Below are 26108 nucleotides of genomic sequence, written 5' to 3' on the forward strand. Positions count from 1 at the left end.
TAAAAAAAATATTTGCTCTAGTATCATCAATGAACAAACGATAAATTATACGTACTAAATACTATTTATAGATTATAGATTAATCTAACTTTACTTATTTTCGATGATACATATAACATTAATTTCTAAAAATTTCGATACTATATAATCGTAATATAATAATAATTGTGTAATTATCTTGTATAATAAAAATAAATATTTTCTCATCGCAAAACTAAAGGAGTATATAATATAGAAAACAGCAAAAGCGTTTATTTTCAATTTCTAATCAATATTAAACTAATTTCTATACGTGTTCACTGAAATTGATTCAACAAAAATATTTGGAGAGTTTCCAATGCCTTCCATAAGCCCTCAAGTTGTTGTTTCGTCCACTAATGACGGTCTAAAAACCTTTATTGAACATATTTTGTATAAAACTACTTGAAACTCTATCTTGTTTCTAGATTAGCATAATGAAGTGAATATCTAATTTAAGTTCATTATAAATAAAACTACACTCAATTCCAAATTTTACTTACCATATTTAAAAAAAGCTTGCTTGTTATCGACTGTAAAATAAACGAAGAAAATATTAATTTATTCTTTATTTAAAAATAGGTATTTCATAATATTATGAATTTTAAAAAAAAAAGTTACATCAACATTATTCTCTAAATGATAACGTAGCGAGCTGCACCAAGATGATCCAATACATAATTTTTGTTTAACTTTTACTACTGTAAGTACCTATTATATAAATATGGTAATGTGCATAGAATTAATGACGTTTTTTTTATTACACCTATCTCCAAAACAGGTTTTATAGTCGTTTTAATACGTAATTACAAAAAAGAAGTATATAAGATAAATGTCACAAAAGCGTTCCTTTCCGATTATTAATAAATGTTAAACGCAAGACGTAGAAAATGCTTCTACGTATAGTCAATTTAATATTTGTGCTCACTGTAAGTGAAACTGCAAAAATACTAGGAGTGTTTCCAACGCCTTCTATAAGCCATCAAGTTGTGTTTCGTCCACTAATGTTAGAGCTTGTTAGGCGTGGACATGAAGTTACAGTGATAACAACAGATCCGGCGTTTCCAAACGGCCAAGCTCCGCAAAACCTTACTGAAATCAACGTGCACGATATTTCTTATGAGCACGGGAAGGCTTTCGGAGAAAGGGGAAACGAGAAAGATCCAATAGAATTTTACCGTTTTCTTACCGATTTGCTTTTCAATTTAGTTGTAAAGCAATTAAAGTCTGCTGAAATTCAAAAGCTACTTCGTGATAAGAATAAATTTGACTTGTTATTTGTGGAATCCTGGATACGATCAGCTATTGTATATTCACATATATATAATGCGCCTGTTATCGAAATTAGCTCCTTGAGTGGTATTCTTTTAGCGTACGATGCAATAGGAGCAGCATCTCACTCTCTTATTTATCCTGATGCATTTCACAAAAGAATTTATAACTTAACGATATGGGACAAAATTACAGAGTTGTACTTTCATTACTCGACCAAGTATATTCTCGAAAAACATGAAGAAACAGAAAATGAAGTATTAAGGACAATTCTTGGTACAGACATGCCAGATTTGCATGACCTAAGGCAAAATGTTCGCATGATGTTCGTAAATGTACATCCCATTTGGGATTTCAATCGACCTGTTCCACCTAATGTCTTGTATTTAGGATCCTTGCATCAAAATTCACAACGCGAGTTACCAGAGGTATCATAAAATGATTTAATAAATTAGTACTGACGATATTTAAGAATATAAGTAATAAATCACATTTACTATAAAACATTAAATTGAAAATAAGTAAAATTATTATCTTCATAAAAATTAATTTTCAGGATTTGAAATTATATCTCGATTCATCGAAAAATGGAGTCATATACGTTAGTTTTGGGACAAATGTTAAGCCATCGATGTTTCTACCGGAGACGTTGAAAATATTTAATGATGTATTTTCTCAACTTCCTTATGATGTTTTATGGAAATGGGACAATAATGAGCTTCCAGGGCGACCCATGAATGTCAAGATTTCAAAATGGCTGCCACAGGCTGACTTGTTAAGTAAGTATTACCGTCATTTCTAGTATATATTTTCTAAATGCAAAATTTTTATAACAAATTATATTACAACAATTTTATTGTCTTTCCGATCAGGAGATCATAAAATCAAGTTATTTATAGCAGAAGGTGGCGTATGAAGCTGGAGTTCCACTTATTGCAATACTTGCTGCATTAGATCTATATCTACTAATAAAATAATTGCATTTATTTTTAATTAGGGCATCCGAAAGTCAAGTTATTTATAACACAAGGGGGCTTACAGTCTACGGATGAAGCTATAACTGCTGGTGTGCCTCTTATTGGTATACCAATGCTTGGAGATCAATGGTTTAATGTTGAGCAATATGTTAAATTTAATATTGGAAAAGGGCTTTTAACAGAAACACTGACCAAGGAACAACTTACGGATGCTATTAAAACTGTAATAAACGATGAAAGGTATTTGTAAAATATACCGTTTTTTTTTCTTTACTTTATTATACAAGTAAGATTCTGTGATGCACGTTGTTTTAATCACTCACATGAACGTTTTTTTAATTGGTTAATGTATCGTTTACAGCTATCGTAAAAATATTGCTAAGCTGCGCAGCTTTATGAATGATCAACCACAATCTACACTGGAGCGCGCAGTGTGGTGGACGGAACACGTTCTACGACATAGTGATGTAGAATACCGACGTACTCCTGCAGCTAACATACCGTGGACTGAGTATTATGAACTGAAAATAGTGTTGTTGGTATTAACTGCTTTAATGACATTATTGTCAGTCACAGTGTTTGTGATACGTTTGATTGCTTCTAATTTTAAATATAACCTTCGCTTTAAGATTAAACGACATTAAGCCTTAAACACCTAGCTTCGGTATGTGAGACCGCAACGTATTTTCGAATTAAAATATGTGTATGTGTCGTGGGATCGCTTGCGTGACAGATGATTGCGTGATTTTTCATGAACTCATTCGTTTTTACTTTACGTGTTATTTTTGATAATTTTAGAGTAAAAATAAATTTCAAAAGCAAAAAATATAGTAATCATCGTGTGTAAGATCACCACAGCATAATATCTACCATATAGCAAAAACCCACGGATAAAAAAATAAAAGAGATTTTATTGTAGTGAATGTTATTTGAGACTTTAAAATACAGTTTTAGAGTAAAAATAAGTATTTTATTCATTCTAATGTTTCGATTATACCCTTTAACCCGAATTTGAATCTAATCTACGAGAGGTCCCCCGGACCGCACGTAGATTGTTAGGCACAAAATAAGAGGTAGGTGGATAACGGTTAAAATAAATTATTATTATAATATAATTTTATTATAAGTTAATAAGTCTTCAATGTCAATATGACATAGAATATACAATAGGTAGCTAGAAATGTAAGTAAACACGAACCACTTAAGTAATTTATCACTAATGTACTGTATTACAGAGTATTAGAATTTAAAATTAAATAATAACTTCGAAGTATCGTTGATCAATTGCAAGGAAATATATTATTTACAATCAATGGATATATACCCTAATTGCAGCTTCGCCTTGTTAGTGTAAGCTAAAGCGTTATACCCTTGGGGCTTAAATAATAGGGCGTGCCCTTCGGCCGTGGACATAGTATTATATTAAAAGTTACTTCAGGCGGTTGGAAGAAAGATAGTAAAAAACTGTAAAGTATATAATATGTTTTATTTAGAATATTAAAATTGAATATTGGTCTTAAAATACGATTATAACCCTAACTAATATTATTAGTACAAAATTAACTCTGTATGTCTGTTACGCTTTCACTCCTAAACCACTGAACCGATTTATGTAGATTCGTGGTAGATAGATTTATAGTTATTGCTCGTCTCCTAAGGTTCGTAGTACGTCATATTACTGTCCTTACTAAACGGGCTACACTGCAGCGCCATCTAGCAGCGAGTTACAATTTCCATGGTGATCGGTTAACCGATGTCTAAATTTTTAAGCTCGTAAATTTTGTATTTTCTCAATAACTTACAATTCATTCTATAATAATAGGGTCAAGGTTTATTTTTGGCATTCCAAGAAATAATTCTATCCCTTTTTATTATATACATATATATATATACTTTAAATACACAGTATGTCGCAAACTTTGGTCGCAAGCTTAATTTAAATAAATAATAGTTAAAAAACACTTATATTATTGGTATATACTGTTAGTATTTACATTAATTTCAATCATTATTATCCTCATTAATTTCCACAATGCTTAAATTATTTGAACTTTCAGCGACTTTCTGCCGCGAAACCACGAATCTATCCCCTACGATAAACCAGCGCCTAAAGAAGTTTTCACTTCAAAAATATTAAATTTAAACAAACATTTTACGAATATTTATTTTGTAGAAAATAATCTTGATGAGTTGTATCGGTTTTTTTTTTGTATTTACTTCTTTCCAAATATTTGTTCTTTGTATACTGATTAAGATTTCTACTTATTATATGTTACTTGTTGCTCGTCGCGACTTTGAACCGGTGAAATAAGAATTTCATTTTTTTTTTATTTCACCTACCGGGATCATTCTAAGCCATCCAGGGAGCCACACTGTCCAGTCGTTAAGGAGGAGTTCAGTGGTATACGTAATTATGTTCCGAAGTCTTCTATTCATAAGAATATTTGAAACTAATTATTTACCTCCCCGTCCAGACATCATAAAAATACGAATTTTATACTGAACATTTTTCAAACAATAATATATAAACAATAAGCGATCCATTCCACCCGCCATTCCAGTACTGAGCGAATGTATTTTTTCATGCGCTTATTTAAATATTTCGTAATGTTTCTAAAACTACTGGTTCGAATTTCAGTGTCTTTTAGGCAATACTTATTTACATTTTAATTCTACGTTAAAAATATTATATTATATGTTCGAAGTATAAGCGAGTATGTTACGAATGTTCCCCGACTTCACACGGTTAATAAAATTTCTTTATTGAGCAATGTATACGCTTGTATTACAGGATCCTAAAAAACGTTCAATTGGAAAAAAGTCATTTTTTTTTTTTATACAATAGGAAGGTGGACGAGCATATGGGCCACCTGATGGTAAGTGGTCACCAAACGCTCTTAGATTAAGGATCGCTTGTTTGTATGAAGGATATTATAAAATGTATGACTTCTTAGATGATAACACACCTTGGGAATGAAACGAACGCAGGCTATTTCAAATAGAAATATTAGTATAGTAGCACTGTAAATAATAATGGTTGGAAAACAAAGAAGAATCCCGCTGAGTTCCTTTTACCGTTCTTATTAGGTCTGAGGTGTTTCTTTCCGAACCGGTGTTAGTTTTTTGACAATCAATAAGTAAGTGTAATGCTTCTATATTGATTGAACATTTTGATTTTTATAAGCCGAAATAGTTGTGTCTGTGGGTCACAATTTATTTAACATAAAAATGGTAACTGAAAGGGTAGAAAGTCACAAATCTTTCATACATAGTTTCATTATTGCTTTGTTAGTTTAATTGGCATTTTAGTTAGTACAAAACAAAATTATACTACGTGTAACAAGTGACTCATCTAATCTATACATATTATTTGTAATGTAAAGAAAATAAAACTACTTGACTTTGTCTGCTGTTTTTAGATTGCATCATTAATACTAATCTAAATAGTTTAAAAATTATTACATTGCGAATGTAGTAATTTTCATCAAAAATTTAGGAAGTAAATTAAAAAAAAACCTTGTTTTATGTTAATTATAAGATAGATAAAAAAAACTTATCCTATATAATATTATACAGTTGTAAGTTTTGTTTGTGTAGTTTTTCCAATTTCTAGCAAAACCACTAATCCAATTTTTACAAATTTCACATTATTTTAGTTAATAATATTGGGACAAACATAGTCTATTATTATGTAACTCCGTGCGCTTTTTTAAAGTATGATCATCAATCATCACTAACAGCCAATCCTAGTCCACTGCTGAACATAGGCCTCTCCCAAGGTGCGCTAAAGCTCCCGGTCCTCCGCCTTCCGTATCCAGCCGGTACCTTCTTATGGTCATCGGTCCACCTGACTGGACACCCTACGTCCTTTAAAAGTATATAAAGAATAATTCATCTAGCGTTCTTCAATTCTCTCAAAACTGATTAACTGATTTTATTTTTTATGATAAATACAAGAAAAACGTCTTGATATGTTTTTCTTTTTCTTATTCGCTTACTGTATTTGTGCTGGATTTTTGATACTGGCAGTAAAACAAAGAAAATTTTGTAGTATTAGAAAGTTTATTATAGGAAAAAAAAGGATTGAAACTTTAACGTAAAAAAAATATTTGCTCTAGTATCATCAATGAACAAACGATAAATTATACGTACTAAATACTATTTATAGATTATAGATTAATCTAACTTTACTTATTTTCGATGATACATATAACATTAATTTCTAAAAATTTCGATACTATATAATCGTAATATAATAATAATTGTGTAATTATCTTGTATAATAAAAATAAATATTTTCTCATCGCAAAACTAAAGGAGTATATAATATAGAAAACAGCAAAAGCGTTTATTTTCAATTTCTAATCAATATTAAACTAATTTCTATACGTGTTCACTGAAATTGATTCAACAAAAATATTTGGAGAGTTTCCAATGCCTTCCATAAGCCCTCAAGTTGTTGTTTCGTCCACTAATGACGGTCTAAAAACCTTTATTGAACATATTTTGTATAAAACTACTTGAAACTCTATCTTGTTTCTAGATTAGCATAATGAAGTGAATATCTAATTTAAGTTCATTATAAATAAAACTACACTCAATTCCAAATTTTACTTACCATATTTAAAAAAAGCTTGCTTGTTATCGACTGTAAAATAAACGAAGAAAATATTAATTTATTCTTTATTTAAAAATAGGTATTTCATAATATTATGAATTTTAAAAAAAAAAGTTACATCAACATTATTCTCTAAATGATAACGTAGCGAGCTGCACCAAGATGATCCAATACATAATTTTTGTTTAACTTTTACTACTGTAAGTACCTATTATATAAATATGGTAATGTGCATAGAATTAATGACGTTTTTTTTATTACACCTATCTCCAAAACAGGTTTTATAGTCGTTTTAATACGTAATTACAAAAAAGAAGTATATAAGATAAATGTCACAAAAGCGTTCCTTTCCGATTATTAATAAATGTTAAACGCAAGACGTAGAAAATGCTTCTACGTATAGTCAATTTAATATTTGTGCTCACTGTAAGTGAAACTGCAAAAATACTAGGAGTGTTTCCAACGCCTTCTATAAGCCATCAAGTTGTGTTTCGTCCACTAATGTTAGAGCTTGTTAGGCGTGGACATGAAGTTACAGTGATAACAACAGATCCGGCGTTTCCAAACGGCCAAGCTCCGCAAAACCTTACTGAAATCAACGTGCACGATATTTCTTATGAGCACGGGAAGGCTTTCGGAGAAAGGGGAAACGAGAAAGATCCAATAGAATTTTACCGTTTTCTTACCGATTTGCTTTTCAATTTAGTTGTAAAGCAATTAAAGTCTGCTGAAATTCAAAAGCTACTTCGTGATAAGAATAAATTTGACTTGTTATTTGTGGAATCCTGGATACGATCAGCTATTGTATATTCACATATATATAATGCGCCTGTTATCGAAATTAGCTCCTTGAGTGGTATTCTTTTAGCGTACGATGCAATAGGAGCAGCATCTCACTCTCTTATTTATCCTGATGCATTTCACAAAAGAATTTATAACTTAACGATATGGGACAAAATTACAGAGTTGTACTTTCATTACTCGACCAAGTATATTCTCGAAAAACATGAAGAAACAGAAAATGAAGTATTAAGGACAATTCTTGGTACAGACATGCCAGATTTGCATGACCTAAGGCAAAATGTTCGCATGATGTTCGTAAATGTACATCCCATTTGGGATTTCAATCGACCTGTTCCACCTAATGTCTTGTATTTAGGATCCTTGCATCAAAATTCACAACGCGAGTTACCAGAGGTATCATAAAATGATTTAATAAATTAGTACTGACGATATTTAAGAATATAAGTAATAAATCACATTTACTATAAAACATTAAATTGAAAATAAGTAAAATTATTATCTTCATAAAAATTAATTTTCAGGATTTGAAATTATATCTCGATTCATCGAAAAATGGAGTCATATACGTTAGTTTTGGGACAAATGTTAAGCCATCGATGTTTCTACCGGAGACGTTGAAAATATTTAATGATGTATTTTCTCAACTTCCTTATGATGTTTTATGGAAATGGGACAATAATGAGCTTCCAGGGCGACCCATGAATGTCAAGATTTCAAAATGGCTGCCACAGGCTGACTTGTTAAGTAAGTATTACCGTCATTTCTAGTATATATTTTCTTAATGCAATATTTTTAAAACAAATTATATTACAACAATTTTATTGTCTTTCCGATCAGGAGATCATAAAATCAAGTTATTTATAGCAGAAGGTGGCGTATGAAGCTGGAGTTCCACTTATTGCAATACTTGCTGCATTAGATCTATATCTACTAATAAAATAATTGCATTTATTTTTAATTAGGGCATCCGAAAGTCAAGTTATTTATAACACAAGGGGGCTTACAGTCTACGGATGAAGCTATAACTGCTGGTGTGCCTCTTATTGGTATACCAATGCTTGGAGATCAATGGTTTAATGTTGAGCAATATGTTAAATTTAATATTGGAAAAGGGCTTTTAACAGAAACACTGACCAAGGAACAACTTACGGATGCTATTAAAACTGTAATAAACGATGAAAGGTATTTGTAAAATATACCGTTTTTTTTTCTTTACTTTATTATACAAGTAAGATTCTGTGATGCACGTTGTTTTAATCACTCACATGAACGTTTTTTTAATTGGTTAATGTATCGTTTACAGCTATCGTAAAAATATTGCTAAGCTGCGCAGCTTTATGAATGATCAACCACAATCTACACTGGAGCGCGCAGTGTGGTGGACGGAACACGTTCTACGACATAGTGATGTAGAATACCGACGTACTCCTGCAGCTAACATACCGTGGACTGAGTATTATGAACTGAAAATAGTGTTGTTGGTATTAACTGCTTTAATGACATTATTGTCAGTCACAGTGTTTGTGATACGTTTGATTGCTTCTAATTTTAAATATAACCTTCGCTTTAAGATTAAACGACATTAAGCCTTAAACACCTAGCTTCGGTATGTGAGACCGCAACGTATTTTCGAATTAAAATATGTGTATGTGTCGTGGGATCGCTTGCGTGACAGATGATTGCGTGATTTTTCATGAACTCATTCGTTTTTACTTTACGTGTTATTTTTGATAATTTTAGAGTAAAAATAAATTTCAAAAGCAAAAAATATAGTAATCATCGTGTGTAAGATCACCACAGCATAATATCTACCATATAGCAAAAACCCACGGATAAAAAAATAAAAGAGATTTTATTGTAGTGAATGTTATTTGAGACTTTAAAATACAGTTTTAGAGTAAAAATAAGTATTTTATTCATTCTAATGTTTCAATTATACCCTTTAACCCGAATTTGAATCTAATCTACGAGAGGTCCCCCGGACCGCACGTAGATTGTTAGGCACAAAATAAGAGGTAGGTGGATAACGGTTAAAATAAATTATTATTATAATATAATTTTATTATAAGTTAATAAGTCTTCAATGTCAATATGACATAGAATATACAATAGGTAGCTAGAAATGTAAGTAAACACGAACCACTTAAGTAATTTATCACTAATGTACTGTATTACAGAGTATTAGAATTTAAAATTAAATAATAACTTCGAAGTATCGTTGATCAATTGCAAGGAAATATATTATTTACAATCAATGGATATATACCCTAATTGCAGCTTCGCCTTGTTAGTGTAAGCTAAAGCGTTATACCCTTGGGGCTTAAATAATAGGGCGTGCCCTTCGGCCGTGGACATAGTATTATATTAAAAGTTACTTCAGGCGGTTGGAAGAAAGATAGTAAAAAACTGTAAAGTATATAATATGTTTTATTTAGAATATTAAAATTGAATATTGGTCTTAAAATACGATTATAACCCTAACTAATATTATTAGTACAAAATTAACTCTGTATGTCTGTTACGCTTTCACTCCTAAACCACTGAACCGATTTATGTAGATTCGTGGTAGATAGATTTATAGTTATTGCTCGTCTCCTAAGGTTCGTAGTACGTCATATTACTGTCCTTACTAAACGGGCTACACTGCAGCGCCATCTAGCAGCGAGTTACAATTTCCATGGTGATCGGTTAACCGATGTCTAAATTTTTAAGCTCGTAAATTTTGTATTTTCTCAATAACTTACAATTCATTCTATAATAATAGGGTCAAGGTTTATTTTTGGCATTCCAAGAAATAATTCTATCCCTTTTTATTATATACATATATATATATACTTTAAATACACAGTATGTCGCAAACTTTGGTCGCAAGCTTAATTTAAATAAATAATAGTTAAAAAACACTTATATTATTGGTATATACTGTTAGTATTTACATTAATTTCAATCATTATTATCCTCATTAATTTCCACAATGCTTAAATTATTTGAACTTTCAGCGACTTTCTGCCGCGAAACCACGAATCTATCCCCTACGATAAACCAGCGCCTAAAGAAGTTTTCACTTCAAAAATATTAAATTTAAACAAACATTTTACGAATATTTATTTTGTAGAAAATAATCTTGATGAGTTGTATCGGTTTTTTTTTTGTATTTACTTCTTTCCAAATATTGGTTCTTTGTATACTGATTAAGATTTCTACTTATTATATGTTACTTGTTGCTCGTCGCGACTTTGAACCGGTGAAATAAGAATTTCATTTTTTTTTTATTTCACCTACCGGGATCATTCTAAGCCATCCAGGGAGCCACACTGTCCAGTGGTTAAGGAGGAGTTCAGTGGTATACGTAATTATGTTCCGAAGTCTTCTATACATAAGAATATTTGAAACTAATTATTTACCTCCCCGTCCAGACATCATAAAAATACGAATTTTATACTGAACATTTTTCAAACAATAATATATAAACAATAAGCGATCCATTCCACCCGCCATTCCAGTACTGAGCGAATGTATTTTTTCACGCGCTTATTTAAATATTTCGTAATGTTTCTAAAACTACTGGTTCGAATTTCAGTGTCTTTTAGGCAATACTTATTTACATTTTAATTCTACGTTAAAAATATTATATTATATGTTCGAAGTATAAGCGAGTATGTTACGAATGTTCCCCGACTTCACACGGTTAATAAAATTTCTTTATTGAGCAATGTATACGCTTGTATTACAGGATCCTAAAAAACGTTCAATTGGAAAAAAGTCATTTTTTTTTTTTATAGAATAGGAACGTGGACGAGCATATGGGCCACCTGATGGTAAGTGGTCACCAAACGCTCTTAGATTAAGGATCGCTAGTTTGTATGAAGGATATTATAAAATGTATGACTTCTTAGATGATAACACACCTTGGGAATGAAACGAACGCAGGCTATTTCAAATAGAAATATTAGTATAGTAGCACTGTAAATAATAATGGTTGGAAAACAAAGAAGAATCCCGCTGAGTTCCTTTTACCGTTCTTATTAGGTCTGAGGTGTTTCTTTCCGAACCGGTGTTAGTTTTTTGACAATCAATAAGTAAGTGTAATGCTTCTATATTGATTGAACATTTTGATTTTTATAAGCCGAAATAGTTGTGTCTGTGGGTCACAATTTATTTAACATAAAAATGGTAACTGAAAGGGTAGAAAGTCACAAATCTTTCATACATAGTTTCATTATTGCTTTGTTAGTTTAATTGGCATTTTAGTTAGTACAAAACAAAATTATACTACGTGTAACAAGTGACTCATCTAATCTATACATATTATTTGTAATGTAAAGAAAATAAAACTACTTGACTTTGTCTGCTGTTTTTAGATTGCATCATTAATACTAATCTAAATAGTTTAAAAATTATTACATTGCGAATGTAGTAATTTTCATCAAAAATTTAGGAAGTAAATTAAAAAAAAAACCTTGTTTTATGTTAATTATAAGATAGATAAAAAAAACTTATCCTATATAATATTATAAAGTTGTAAGTTTTGTTTGTGTAGTTTTTCCAATTTCTAGCAAAACCACTAATCCAATTTTTACAAATTTCACATTATTTTAGTTAATAATATTGGGACAAACATAGTCTATTATTATGTAACTCCGTGCGCTTTTTTAAAGTATGATCATCAATCATCACTAACAGCCAATCCTAGTCCACTGCTGAACATAGGCCTCTCCCAAGGTGCGCTAAAGCTCCCGGTCCTCCGCCTTCCGTATCCAGCCGGTACCTTCTTATGGTCATCGGTCCACCTGACTGGACACCCTACGTCCTTTAAAAGTATATAAAGAATAATTCATCTAGCGTTCTTCAATTCTCTCAAAACTGATTAACTGATTTTATTTTTTATGATAAATACAAGAAAAACGTCTTGATATGTTTTTCTTTTTCTTATTCGCTTATTGTATTTGTGCTGGATTTTTGATACTGGCAGTAAAACAAAGAAAATTTAGTAGTATTAGAAAGTTTATTATAGGAAAAAAAAGGATTGAAACTTTAACGTAAAAAAAATATTTGCTCTAGTATCATCAATGAACAAACGATAAATTATACGTACTAAATACTATTTATAGATTATAGATTAATCTAACTTTACTTATTTTCGATGATACATACAACATTAATTTCTAAAAATTTCGATACTATATAATCGTAATATAATAATAATTGTGTAATTATCTTGTATAATAAAAATAAATATTTTCTCATCGCAAAACTAAAGGAGTATATAATATAGAAAACAGCAAAAGCGTTTATTTTCAATTTCTAATCAATATTAAACTAATTTCTATACGTGTTCACTGAAATTGATTCAACAAAAATATTTGGAGAGTTTCCAAAGCCTTCCATAAGCCCTCGAGTTGTTGTTTCGTCCACTAATGACGGTCTAAAAACCTTTATTGAACATATTTTGTATAAAACTACTTGAAACTCTATCTTGTTTCTAGATTAGCATAATGAAGTGAATATCTAATTTAAGTTCATTATAAATAAAACTACACTCAATTCCAAATTTTACTTACCATATTTAAAAAAAGCTTGCTTGTTATCGACTGTAAAATAAACGAAGAAAATATTAATTTATTCTTTATTTAAAAATAGGTATTTCATAATATTATGAATTTTAAAAAAAAGTTACATCAACATTATTCTCTAAATGATAACGTAGCGAGCTGCACCAAGATGATCCAATACATAATTTTTGTTTAACTTTTACTACTGTAAGTACCTATTATATAAATATGGTAATGTGCATAGAATTAATGACGTTTTTTTTATTACACCTATCTCCAAAACAGGTTTTATAGTCGTTTTAATACGTAATTACAAAAAAGAAGTATATAAGATAAATGTCACAAAAGCGTTCCTTTCCGATTATTAATAAATGTTAAACGCAAGACGTAGAAAATGCTTCTACGTATAGTCAATTTAATATTTGTGCTCACTGTAAGTGAAACTGCAAAAATACTAGGAGTGTTTCCAACGCCTTCTATAAGCCATCAAGTTGTGTTTCGTCCACTAATGTTAGAACTTGTTAGGCGTGGACATGAAGTTACAGTGATAACAACAGATCCGGCGTTTCCAAACGGCCAAGCTCCGCAAAACCTTACTGAAATCAACGTGCACGATATTTCTTATGAGCACGGGAAGGCTTTCGGAGAAAGGGGAAACGAGAAAGATCCAATAGAATTTTACCGTTTTCTTACCGATTTGCTTTTCAATTTAGTTGTAAAGCAATTAAAGTCTGCTGAAATTCAAAAGCTACTTCGTGATAAGAATAAATTTGACTTGTTATTTGTGGAATCCTGGATACGATCAGCTATTGTATATTCACATATATATAATGCGCCTGTTATCGAAATTAGCTCCTTGAGTGGTATTTTTTTAGCATACGAAGCAATAGGAGCAGCATCTCACCCTCTTATTTATCCTGATGCATTTCACAAAAAAATTTATAACTTAACGATATGGGACAAAATTACAGAGTTGTACTTTCATTACTCGACCAAGCATATTCTCGAAAAACATGAAGAAACAGAAAATAAAATATTAAGGACAATTCTTGGTACAGACATGCCAGATTTGCATGATCTAAGGCAAAATGTTCGCATGATGTTCGTAAATGTACATCCCATTTGGGATTTCAATCGACCTGTTCCACCTAATGTCTTGTATTTAGGATCCTTGCATCAAAATTCACAACGCGAGTTACCAGAGGTATTATAACATGATTTGATAAATCGTATTTATAAAACATTAAATTCAAAATAAGTAAAATTATTATGTTCATAAAAATATATTTTTAGGATTTGAAATTATACCTCGATTCATCGAACAATGGAGTCATATACGTTAGTTTTGGGACAAATGTTAAGCCATCGATGTTTCTACCGGAGACGTTGAAAATATTTAATGATGTATTTTCTCAACTTCCTTATGACGTTTTATGGAAATGGGACAATAATGAGCTTCCAGGGCGACCCAAGAATGTCAAGATTTCAAAATGGCTACCTCAGGCTGACTTGTTAAGTAAGTATTACTGTCATTTCTATTATATATTTACTATATGTAGTATTTTTATAACAAATTATATTACATCAACTTTATTGTCTTTCCGATCAGGATATCATAAAGTCAAGTTATTTATAACACAAGGTGGCTTACAGTCCACATATAAAGCAATATTTGCTGGAGTTCCTCTTATTGGAATACCAATATTTGCTGCATCAGATCTATAGAATCTACTAATAAAAAAATTGCATTGATTTTTAATTAGGGCATCCGAAAGTCAAGTTATTTATAACACAAGGGGGCTTACAGTCTACGGATGAAGCTATAACTGCTGGTGTGCCTCTTATTGGTATACCAATGCTTGGAGATCAATGGTTTAATGTTGAGCAATACGTTAAATTTAATATTGGAAAGGGACTTTTAACAGAAACACTGACCAAGGAACAACTAACGGATGCTATTAAAACTGTAATAAACGATGAAAGGTATTTGTAAAATATACCGTTTTTTTTCTTTACTTTATTATACAAGTAAGATTCTGTGATGCACGTTTTTTTAATCACTCACATGAATGTTTTCTTAATTGCTTAATGTATCCTTTACAGTTATCGTAAAAATATTGCTAAGCTGCGTAGCTTTATGAATGATCAACCACAATCTTCACTGGAACGCGCAGTGTGGTGGACGGAACACGTTCTACGGCATAGTGATGTAGAATACCGGCGTACTCCTGCAGCTAACATACCTTGGACTGAGTATTATGAACTAAAAATAGTGTTGTTGGTATTAACTGCTTTAATGACATTATTGTCAGTTACAGTGTTAGTGATACGTTTGATTGCTTCTAATGTTAAATATAACCTTCGCTTTAAGATTAAACGAAATTAACCCTTAACCACCTACAAGTATTTTATTCATTCTAATATTTCGATTATACCCTTTAACCCGAATTTGAATCTAATCTATGAGAGGTCTCCCGGACCGCACGTAGGTGGTTAGGCACAAAATAAGCGGTAGGTGGTTTAGGGTTAATATGAATGAATCAAAAAAGCTTTTCATTTCGCACACATTTTTAATATTGGAACCTTTGGAATGGATTTTTTTTAATTTTCAGTCATATACGAGTAATTTTTGATATTGTGAATTTTAAATCAGACTTTTTGTTTATATCCTTAGTTGCAGTATTAATAAATGTAAGTTTTTTTCGACTTTTATTGAATAATACAAATTTAAAAAGAATTGGAATGAAGGCTTTGTTAAATTAAATAAAGATTGATGGTCAAAGTGACGAAATTCATAAAAATTAAAAGCAAATTCGAAAGAAACAACTTCATTTTTATTGCCTTGACATATTGATTTTTTCACTGACATTTTATAATGGCATCCAAAATAAAATACAATAGTATAGGAGTAAAAACTTATATTAATAAGTAACTGAGTTCAATTAAAATTAACTTTAAATGCAACTTTTATTGCATAATTTTTTTGCTTCAATTCGATTGAATTTAGCCGATGTGAGTTTTAATCAAAATAACATTGGCTTCGTTAATTTGCAAGCAGTCATGATCAGGAAAAAATGCTATGATTTAGTAACAAAATAAGCAATAATATTACAATTATCAAATCATTTTACCTATATTTTTTATTACGAAATAGTTATCAATCTGACGGTAAGTGGTCACCACAACTTAATAGACAATGGTGCTGTAAGAGATATTATTTCCAAGGCGCCACAAGCCTTGGAATTTAAGGTGTTATGTCCATTGTGCCTGTAGTTACACCGGCTCGCTCACCCTTCAAACTGAAACACAAATATTTCTGTTTTATTTAAATCAAAGCATTTCTGTTTGTCGGTAGATTTCTACAGATGGGTGCCTTTTTTTTCTCGCAATGGAAACCTTCAGCAAGGTATCCGGGTCCCATGGGGGTGGAACCGGGATTATGTGGGATTCTTACCCACTAAAACCACTGCGATGGCCGTCCTCAGCACGGATCAGAGAGTCTGCGGGATTGTGTTGATATAACGAATCCGCGGCCTCTCCCGTGCTGTGCTCCGCTCGTGCCTCTGCGGAGCTCTCCTCAGGGGGCAAAGATAATCTCGCCCCCCCGCACTCCTCGCAAGTGCGTACGGCAGCGCGAGGCCATCCCGGCTGTCATCCTCCTCAGGGCCGTCTGAAATAGGTCACACGAGGCCCCCACCTCACGCATCCACGGCCCCAGGGTTATGTCCTATCTTTTAAGCCCCGGGCGTCGGGACTGTAGAGTGGGTGATATCCTGACTTATACATAGCCCTCCACCTAGTACCAAGTTTTGATTGCAATTGTTTTTAATTTATAGATAGACGTCTCAAGAGAAAACCCTACCAACAATACAAAGTGAAAAGACCTATTTTAATTAATTAATAATGAAAAATTGCTGTAGATAGCGATAGAAGTGAAATCTTGAAACTGTTAAAAATATTCGTCCTATTTCCATCTATTAGCACTCCTAGTAATAACTTTTTATTTTATAGCTTTCTATTCATCAAAATGCACAGTTTGTCGTAAACTCGGTACAAAATATTAATACAGCTTAATTTAAATAAATAATATATTATTAGTATATAAAATTAAAAAAAAATATATATATACAAATAATATAAGTGTAAATTAACGTTTTTTAAGCTTTTTATTCAAATAAACAATCTATAAAACGAATGGATGTTAAGATCCAACCTAACGTTTCCCGTGGAGAAATCAAACATTTAATATTAGTCCTTACATATGAAATTGGCGTTTTGTACGGGAGAAATATAAGGTCATTTTTTTATAAAATATATTTAATTAATCAAAGTATGCACCGTTGTTATCTATGCACTTTTGCCATCTCATAAGTAGTTCATTGATCCCTTTACTAAAAAAACCATGGGGGCGAGAATCAATAAACTCTTTGAAGGCGGTTTGGACTGCTGCATTAGAGACATTTGACATTTGACATTTTTTCCTTGTAAGAAGTTGTCCAAATTCCGGAAAAATTGTAAACTGTTGGAGCAAGGTCCGGAGAGTACGATGGATGTCACAGACATTCCAATTGTAGCTCATCTAACTTAGTGGTTGTTTGTTGTGCAGTGTGTGGTCTTGCGGTGTCGTGAAGCAGCAGTGGCCTAGAGCGATTGACCAATCTCGGTTGTTTAGCAGCTAGTTCTTCCTTCATTGTTTGCATTTACTGACAATAGTTATCTACCGTAATTGCTTGGCCAGATTTTAGAAAGCTGTAGTGAACGACACCGGCGCTAGTCCACCAAACACTCACAAGTAACTTTTTCTGAGTCAATTTTCGTTTGGGGAAGGATTTGGCTAGGTTTTTAGGGTTGAGCCATTGCGACGAGCACTTCCGATTATCGTACAGTATCCACTATTCATCACAAGTAATGATTCGATTTAAAATCCCTTCATTATTGTGTCGGTTGAGCAAAGTAACACAGCAGTCGACACGTGTTTGCAAGTTCGATTCACTCAATTCATGAGGTACCCATCGTTTAAGTTTTTTTTTTACTTTCCCGATTTGCTTCAATTGGATAAATACAGTTTTATCACTTACTCCCAAGCCTGCAGCTATCTCTGAAGTGCTTTGTGATGGATCCGCTTCCACGATAGCCTTTAATTCTTCATTTTCCACTTTGGTTTCCGGCCGCCCACGGAGTTGGTTCGGATGGTCGAAATTTCCAGAACGAAAACGTTGAAACCAAAAACGTATCGTGATTTATTTTGCGACACCAGCGCCGTACACATCATTAATCCTTCGAGATGTTTCTGCAGCACTGGTGCCACGGTAGAACTCGTACTCGTAAATATACCGATATTTCATGTTTTCCATTGTGCGGTAATAAGCGACGCCAAAGAAAAAAATAATGAGGAAAAAAACAAATGAATGACTGTTTTAAAAACTCAAATGTACCAGCTAAATGAATTTATATATTTGAATTTGGAATTCTTAACCAAAGAGGAGATATTTTAAATCAAATTGGTCAGTGCGACAAATCGCTAATTTCATATGTAAGGACTTAATATTATCTTTCAGCGGTTAATGACATTTGATTTCACTTCTAAATATGGTACAAATCAGTCAAGATACTTTTTCTTGGCATCTTTCCGAGTTTCAAGTACATAATACAATTTTATGTTAGTCTAATCGTGTGTTATGTTTGATTCGACGTCAAAAACAAGACGATAATGATGAAGAAGCGGAGGTTGTAACAAAAACATAAAAAATATAAGTTTTATAAAAACATAAAAAATATAATTAGGCATACCTTAACTAATCAGACAAATTAATATTTTCAATACATTTTATGGATATCTTTATTTAAGCATAATGTGTGTGCAACCAATTGAAAACGTTTATTTAAATATAAACTTAGCTTATAATGTTTGTTTTATTTATAGGAGATATATAGAAGGTATATTTTTTATACAGTACAGTACAGTAACAGCCTGTTAATGTCCCACTGCTGGGCTAAGGCCTCCTCTCCCTTTTGAGGAGAAGGTTTGGAGCTTATTCCACCACGCTGCTCCAATGCGGATTGGTAGAATACACATGTGGCATAATTTCAATGAAATTAGGTTTCCTCACGATGTTTTCCTTCACCGTTAAGCACGAGATGAATTATAAACACAAATTAAGCACATGAAAATTCAGTGGTGCTTGCCCGGGTTTGAACCCACGATCATCGGTTAAGATTCACGCGTTCTAACCACTAGGCCATCTCGGCTTTTAAATCTATTATATTATACTTAAATTTACATTATTTACAACATTGTTTTTTTACGTATAAGTTTTATTTAGGAAAAAAGTTGGCAGCACCTTTTTGTTATCTGTAGTTTTAGGATAATTGTTTTGTATATTCTGTAACATTTTTTTCTTTAATAGTTTCTGTTAACTACGGACGGCGGATAACAAATGGGCCACCTGATAAAAAGTTGTCACTATTGTCGATAGACATTGTATATGACATATGAAGTAAGAAATAATCACTACTCCTTACATCGCTAATGCGCCACCAACCTTAGAATCCAAAATTCTATCTCCTGTTTCTGGTTTCATTCTTCAAACTGAAACACAACAATACTTATTTCTGTTTGGCGGTACAATAAAAAAAGATACAAATTCGCTCATTCATTTAATTTTTTACTGGTTAATGGTGGTCTAAGTGATAGATTATTAATAATTAAAAAACTATATAAATATAATAATAATAATAATTTAAAAACTTTAAAGTACAATGAAAACAAATTATCAATAAAAGACTTACTATTTAAACTTCAACAAATTTAACAAATATCGGTAACATTCAGTATATTCTTTTTAATGTTGCTTGAGATCCAAATAAGATTATAGAACTTAAAAATAACTGTTCATTTCTCAAGTGCAGAAAATTAGAAGAACAATAGTATGAAGAGCCAGATTTTTTTTTATTCGAAGCCTCATTTTCAATAACAAACACTTCAATAGCCTTTAGAAATTAACACTGACGAACCGAACAATAAATTCCTTTTGAATGGAAATGAGCGCGACGATGGCGCCGTTATCAATGACAGTGGCTGGTTGCTGCTTCAATTTATTTTAAGACAAGGTTTTGATTTTTTCCTCTAGATCTAAGAATACACTATTGGATGAAAACGATAACTTTATATAATACCAGTGAGAATATTCTTTGAGTGTCATTTTTAACGTATAGTGAGACTCGTTTTAAACTTCTTGTGAAGCCAATAATTACATAAATTATAAGAATCTTTTATTTAATATATCGAACAATCGATCGATTTAAAATTGTTCTCGCTAATGGCTTTTATTCTATTAGCGTGACATATTTAATAATCCTATAAGAATCGCATATTATAATATATGTAAATTTTGTTACGTTTCTATACTGTAATAATATTTATATTCTTGGAAAACGGCGATAAGAATGTCACTATGCATTTCGAATATTTGCATTTTCAAAAGTCATGAGGGACATTCGTTCTTTCGATTCTTACAAATCTAAGGTTATATCTGAAATGTCATTGTATAATCTGAACACGTCGCAGGAACGAAATAGGTTAACAATTTATGAGGTGACGTGGTGAGTGTAAGTCAATTCATTCTGTCAGCACTTTACGGCGATACGAGGTACAAATTTCGATGAGACTTCCAAATCATTCCGGATGAAGCCACAATAAAATACATAGGATTCTGAATCACACTCCCAATTTTTAATCTCATGGGTAGATTAAAAATAATTAAGTGACAATTTTTTTTCTGAATTGTGTGTTGCTATTGAAATTATTTTACTTGAAAGCGTCACCAGTTGGTAAAGTTGGCAAGTACTGAAACTCAGCCGGGAATAGGGGAGAGTCTACGTGAGGACTCAGTGAGACGAAAGTCCTGAGAGTGTCTCCTGTATTTATGAAGGCGTGCAGTCGTCACGTATGTCAACATGACGGCGAGGACATCGTGTCTACCAACTGAGATGGTGTGAGTATGGTCCATGTATCGGTCTTGACTGCCTCGTTGGTCCAATGGCTAGGTATAAGGCCGCAGCTCCCGAGGTCCTGAATTAAATTACCAGATCGAGCTAATAAAAAGTTATTGGGTATTTCTGTCAAAGATTCTCAGTAGTAACCCAGAGTGAAGATTTTGGAAGTTCATCCCGTTCTTCGGAAAGCAGGTAAAGGCGTTGATCCTGCGCCTAAACTCTTTCTATTCGTGTTAGATTGTCGTTTCATCGGATTATGATAAAGAGGGAATAGATAATACACCTGTGTTTGCGCACATATGTGTTCATTATTGTTAGAAATATTTATTTATGTACTTCACTTAATATTTTTAATATTTACATATTTCTATATTGTATGTGATTTAATATAAATATAATCGGTTTCAGAACGTCGTTGGTATTGTTTCTTTATTCCCTGGCATAAAAAAGGAGAACTGAACGATTGTCATCGAATTAACAATATATGATATTTTGTTTTAATTAAATTTAAAATATAAATTATTATATTAAAAATATTAAAATTAACAAATAATAAAATTTATTACTTCTACTGGTGTATTTATTATTATGTAGGCACTATAATATCATTTGCGCAGTTGACTGATCTCTCTTGAGATTGGTCGCCGTGGCCAAAGTTGGTCCGAAGGATATCATGTATCGGTCTGATTCTATCGTCTTTCATTCATGGCGTGTTTAGGTCGTTAAGGTTATCAAGATACTAATATCGACTGTTATATAAAAACAAACATTTGTTATGAGTTCGTATCCAACCTACTCAAAACCGCACAGCAACTTAAACGCCTATTAAGGTACAAAGAGCGTAATTAGTTCTGCGGAGTACGCACGTCCGAAATAGTTGACACGCATGATAAACGGCTTTATGTGCTTTGTTAAAATGTCTTGCGCAGCACGCACCAGAAATCTTCGGGTACAGGACAAAAGCTAAGGCTTTCTGAACGTAGAGTGGATAACACTGCTAAGCACTGCCAAAACTAAACTTCCAAACTCCAGGTTGTGACTTGACAGAAAAACCTAATAAGTTTTTATTTGTTCAACTTTGTTTTGGAGTTTGATCCTAGAACATCAGGATCTGCGACTTTACTTGCTATCGTGCTATTTATTAATGAATTTATTTATATATTCGCTGTTTCAGGTAAATATTACAATTATGTTTGTTGTTCTCTTTATAGTTTAGCGATCTCTAAATAGTTAAGAAGAGCGCTTCGCTTAGTTAAGAGTTAAGACATATGGATAAATTTTCAAATGCTTATAAAGTTTGTTATAGTTTCAACGCAGGAATATACTTAATCATCATAATGTACATTATGATGTATGGTTTTAATTTTTATAATAAATTATTTAATTTATTAATATGTTAATATATTATATATAATGTGTTTTATAGTTCACTTTTTCATTCATCTTCATCTTAAACAAGACTAAGCCCTAGACTTGACTGCCAGATATAGTTTTTTAAATTATCTGCCCTTAAATAATTTGTGTAAATATTAACATAATGTACAATATTATATAAATATTAATATTTACATAAATATATTTTTTTTGTACAATCTCACAGGAACATCTTTTAGACGGCATATATTTACTTTGTGTTATAATAAAATCTTTATTTATGGTAATAAATTGTTTCCTTCTACAAAAAAATCTACAAATATAATATAAATAGTTTCCCACGTTTGCCCACGTGTTAAGAAGGGATAGGTTAGCTATATATATCATTCTCTGTACTCCTGACAACGTGTTTCCAAAATTTCATTACGTATGGCTGAGTAGGTAAGACGTAATAAGCAAATAAACAACCAAACGAACTCACTTCCGCATATATAACATTCGTTAGGTTAACTACTGACAATCAAGATTTGAACACACTGTGTACATAAATGCAATCATATTCATAAATTGAAGTTGAAGTAATAAAAGTGAGTTACTCTACTTCGTATTTCACTTGTGAATAGACGAATATTAGGGATACCGCAACACTTCCTTCACAATACGGGTCTTTATTGCCGGGCAACTTAACGTCACGTTTGACCTTTAAGAGTCGATGTAATTAACAATAGAGTGGTTCGTGTACGTTATAGTATAAATATATTGTAAACATTACAGGGAAATACAGAATTTGAAAGAAAACGCTTTATACGCATGAATGATTTAAATCGAGAAAAAAATTATTATTTCTCCATTATATTTAAAAAGGTGTGCAACCTATTTTTTATATTAAATCGACGTACCTTGCGGATAAGACCGACTCGTATACCATGATGGCGAACGGTAAGACACCTCTTGTGCCGTAATTCTTCTCTTGTGGCGTATACTAAATATTGCGTTGTTAGATATCATTACAACATTGATTAGAAATATATATGTAACCACAGTTTTTTACTTAGATGCACTAATATAAAAATGTCTCTTCAAAATCTATATAGTATATACGTTAGTAGATTTTGGTATATTTGATAAAGATACATCGACGGCACTGTTTGACCGATCACCATAGAAGTTGGCCCGTATCTATTTTTCCACGGGGTAGGTTTTTATACTATCTACTCTATAATAATAATAATAATAATTTATTTATTTAAGTAACAAGACTAATATACAAAATTACAAAAAATAAAATAAGCACTACTATCTACTACTTATATAATTTACTGGTCCAGCCGAAACTTTACAACAACGGTTTATAAATATACAGTCTAGTCTGTTAGCTACCATGATTAGAATTTTGTTTGAGCTGGCCCGGACCCTTTGAACCAAGGATGCACACTTTTTTCGCATTAATGCGTAAAAACAGTCTATATTCAATTCAGCGAACATCCCTGAAGCACTACAGAAGCGAGGCAAACCCATCAGCAATCTAAAGGTATTATTGTACTGGACACGAAGAGCATTGTTTGATTAATTTAATGAATAATTAGCCCACAAACTACAAGTATAAAAAGAGGTACAGTAAGCGCGGAATAATGTTTTTTTTACAGCCCTTGAAGCACGCCCAAATCTTTTGACAATCATGTTAGCTTTTATTGATAATATATATAATTATATAATCTATGATAACTCACCGCTAGATGCTACTCCAGCATATCGATTTATATTCCGTTCAAGCGATCGTTATGAAAATTGGTTTACATTTGGGTATGGAGAATATTTTAGCGCAAGCCGTATAGACTAATAGTTTGCAAACAAATTTAAAAAGGCATTCCAACGCATGCCTAGCTTGGGCATTTGTGAGTAACTATTGTTATATTTTTTTATAGAATAGGAAGGCGTCCGCCTTTGAGCATAAGGGCCACCTGATGGTAAGTGGTAACCAACGCCCATAGACATTGACATTGTAAGAAATATTAACCATCGCTAACATCGCCAATGCGCCATCAACCTTGGGAACTAAGATGTTATGTCCCTTTTGCGTGTAATTACACTGGCTCACTCGTCCTTCATAACGGAACACAACAATACCAAGTGCTGCTGTTTTCCGGTATAATATCTGATGAGTGGGTGGTTGACCTACCCAGACGAGCATGCACAAAGCCCTACCACCGGTAATAGTAGTAATAATAATATAACGCAGACGAATTTTTGATTGAGGGAAAACTTTTCGTTGTAAAAATACAACTAATTACAATTTTGATTCAAGTGTGATATACGTACAATAACAAGGTCTGAAGACTTTCGCAAATGGAAAAACTATATATTAATTATAATTTGCCATGTTTTGTGACTTTTTGAGTGAGATTTATTGTTAGAAATTAAAAATAAACTACTAAATATATATATTTTTAATGATTTTAGACATTAAAAAAATATATTTATTAAAAATACATTGCCCTTAACTACATTTTGAGTTAGATAATAAATCAAACTTTCGCATCAATTTTTCAGTTTCAACGAATCCTTCGGAGTGAAATTAACATTCATTAATCAAAATATTGTCCGTAATTCGAAATAAATTGACCGTGAAACGAAAACTTTAGATTAGTTCGAGTGTTTTGGATAATCCAATAACGCAGTAAATGTATGTAATGGATCAGTAATGGATTTTACTTATCGAGATAGAATCAGTCCATCTCTTTAGGAAGACACTTTAGTAATAATTAGAAATTAGAATATTGTCCTAATTAAAACTATTTTTATAAGTAAGGTCCAGTTGGTGGTTAACAGAGAAAGGTCTTAAGAAAAGCTAACCAATGCAGGTTTACTTGTTTTTTTAAAACATGACTATAATACGGGCTATCGGTAAGTAAGTGGACGCTGTAAGAAAAATTGACCATTCCTTACATCGCCAATGCGTTACCAACCTTGGTAACTAAGTAATGTCCCTTGCTCATTCACCAATTCAAACTGTCACACAATAATACTAAGTTTTGCTATTTGCGGTAAATTGTTTGTATAACGAACACTATCAACTGTTAATGATCTTAGTTCATTAATGTGTAAGACCAACCTAACCAACCTAGTGACATAACTCCCGGGCAGTTACTGATAATTTCGTAATAATAATATATATTTAGTAGGGTGCGGACTTTTGACAATTTGCCTTTTAGAAAATATTTTATTTCCGCGACATATTTGTAAAGGAATATCATATATGCGTACCTATTAATACGAAAGCCTGTTGAGTACATTTACGAACTAGATTGTGTATTTAAATAAGCGCTTTAATATAATCAATAAAAAGTAAAGCAAGCAATGGTTCGGAATATTTATAGCATGAATACTTATATTAAAATTTTGAAATAGATTTATTGACGGTTGCCTTAGCAATGTTTGTATATTTTGATAATATAATGTTTATACAAAAGCATATACAAAGACTCATAAAAGCTGATA

General features: G+C 31.9%; 3 protein-coding genes across 3 annotated transcripts; all 3 read left to right on the forward strand.

The window, feature by feature from the left end:
• The first annotated feature begins 908 nt into the window (after nt 1–908).
• Nucleotides 909–3621, forward strand: LOC126777458 (UDP-glucosyltransferase 2-like). The gene is made up of 5 exons (XM_050500466.1): nt 909–1718; nt 1847–2069; nt 2288–2507; nt 2629–2844; nt 3603–3621. Exons 1-5 carry the CDS (start codon nt 909–911, stop codon nt 3619–3621), a joined length of 1488 nt encoding a protein of 495 aa, XP_050356423.1.
• Nucleotides 3622–7272: 3651 nt separating this feature from the next.
• On the forward strand, nt 7273–9985 carry LOC126777459 (UDP-glucosyltransferase 2-like). The gene is made up of 5 exons (XM_050500467.1): nt 7273–8082; nt 8211–8433; nt 8652–8871; nt 8993–9208; nt 9967–9985. Exons 1-5 carry the CDS (start codon nt 7273–7275, stop codon nt 9983–9985), a joined length of 1488 nt encoding a protein of 495 aa, XP_050356424.1.
• Nucleotides 9986–13635: 3650 nt separating this feature from the next.
• LOC126777460 (UDP-glucosyltransferase 2-like) lies at nt 13636–23424 on the forward strand. The gene is made up of 5 exons (XM_050500468.1): nt 13636–14445; nt 14535–14757; nt 15005–15224; nt 15345–15560; nt 23385–23424. The coding sequence occupies exons 1-5, from the start codon at nt 13636–13638 to the stop codon at nt 23422–23424; spliced, it is 1509 nt and encodes a 502-aa protein (XP_050356425.1).
• The last annotated feature ends 2684 nt before the right edge of the window (nt 23425–26108 follow it).

Source organism: Nymphalis io, chromosome 23, assembly GCF_905147045.1.
Source record: "Nymphalis io chromosome 23, ilAglIoxx1.1, whole genome shotgun sequence".
Lineage (NCBI taxonomy): Eukaryota > Metazoa > Arthropoda > Insecta > Lepidoptera > Nymphalidae > Nymphalis > Nymphalis io.

Coding starts and splice junctions, on each gene's coding strand:
- LOC126777458 (XM_050500466.1), top strand. CDS start 909: ATGCTTCTACGTATAGTCAATTTAATATTTGTGCTCACTGTAAGTGAA. Junction 1,719..1,846: donor CACAACGCGAGTTACCAGAG/GTATCATAAAAT, acceptor ATTAATTTTCAG/GATTTGAAATTATATCTCGA. Junction 2,508..2,628: donor ACTGTAATAAACGATGAAAG/GTATTTGTAAAA, acceptor TATCGTTTACAG/CTATCGTAAAAATATTGCTA.
- LOC126777459 (XM_050500467.1), top strand. CDS start 7,273: ATGCTTCTACGTATAGTCAATTTAATATTTGTGCTCACTGTAAGTGAA. Junction 8,083..8,210: donor CACAACGCGAGTTACCAGAG/GTATCATAAAAT, acceptor ATTAATTTTCAG/GATTTGAAATTATATCTCGA. Junction 8,872..8,992: donor ACTGTAATAAACGATGAAAG/GTATTTGTAAAA, acceptor TATCGTTTACAG/CTATCGTAAAAATATTGCTA.
- LOC126777460 (XM_050500468.1), top strand. CDS start 13,636: ATGCTTCTACGTATAGTCAATTTAATATTTGTGCTCACTGTAAGTGAA. Junction 15,225..15,344: donor ACTGTAATAAACGATGAAAG/GTATTTGTAAAA, acceptor TATCCTTTACAG/TTATCGTAAAAATATTGCTA. Junction 15,561..23,384: donor ACATTATTGTCAGTTACAGT/GTTAGTGATACG, acceptor TAAACATTACAG/GGAAATACAGAATTTGAAAG.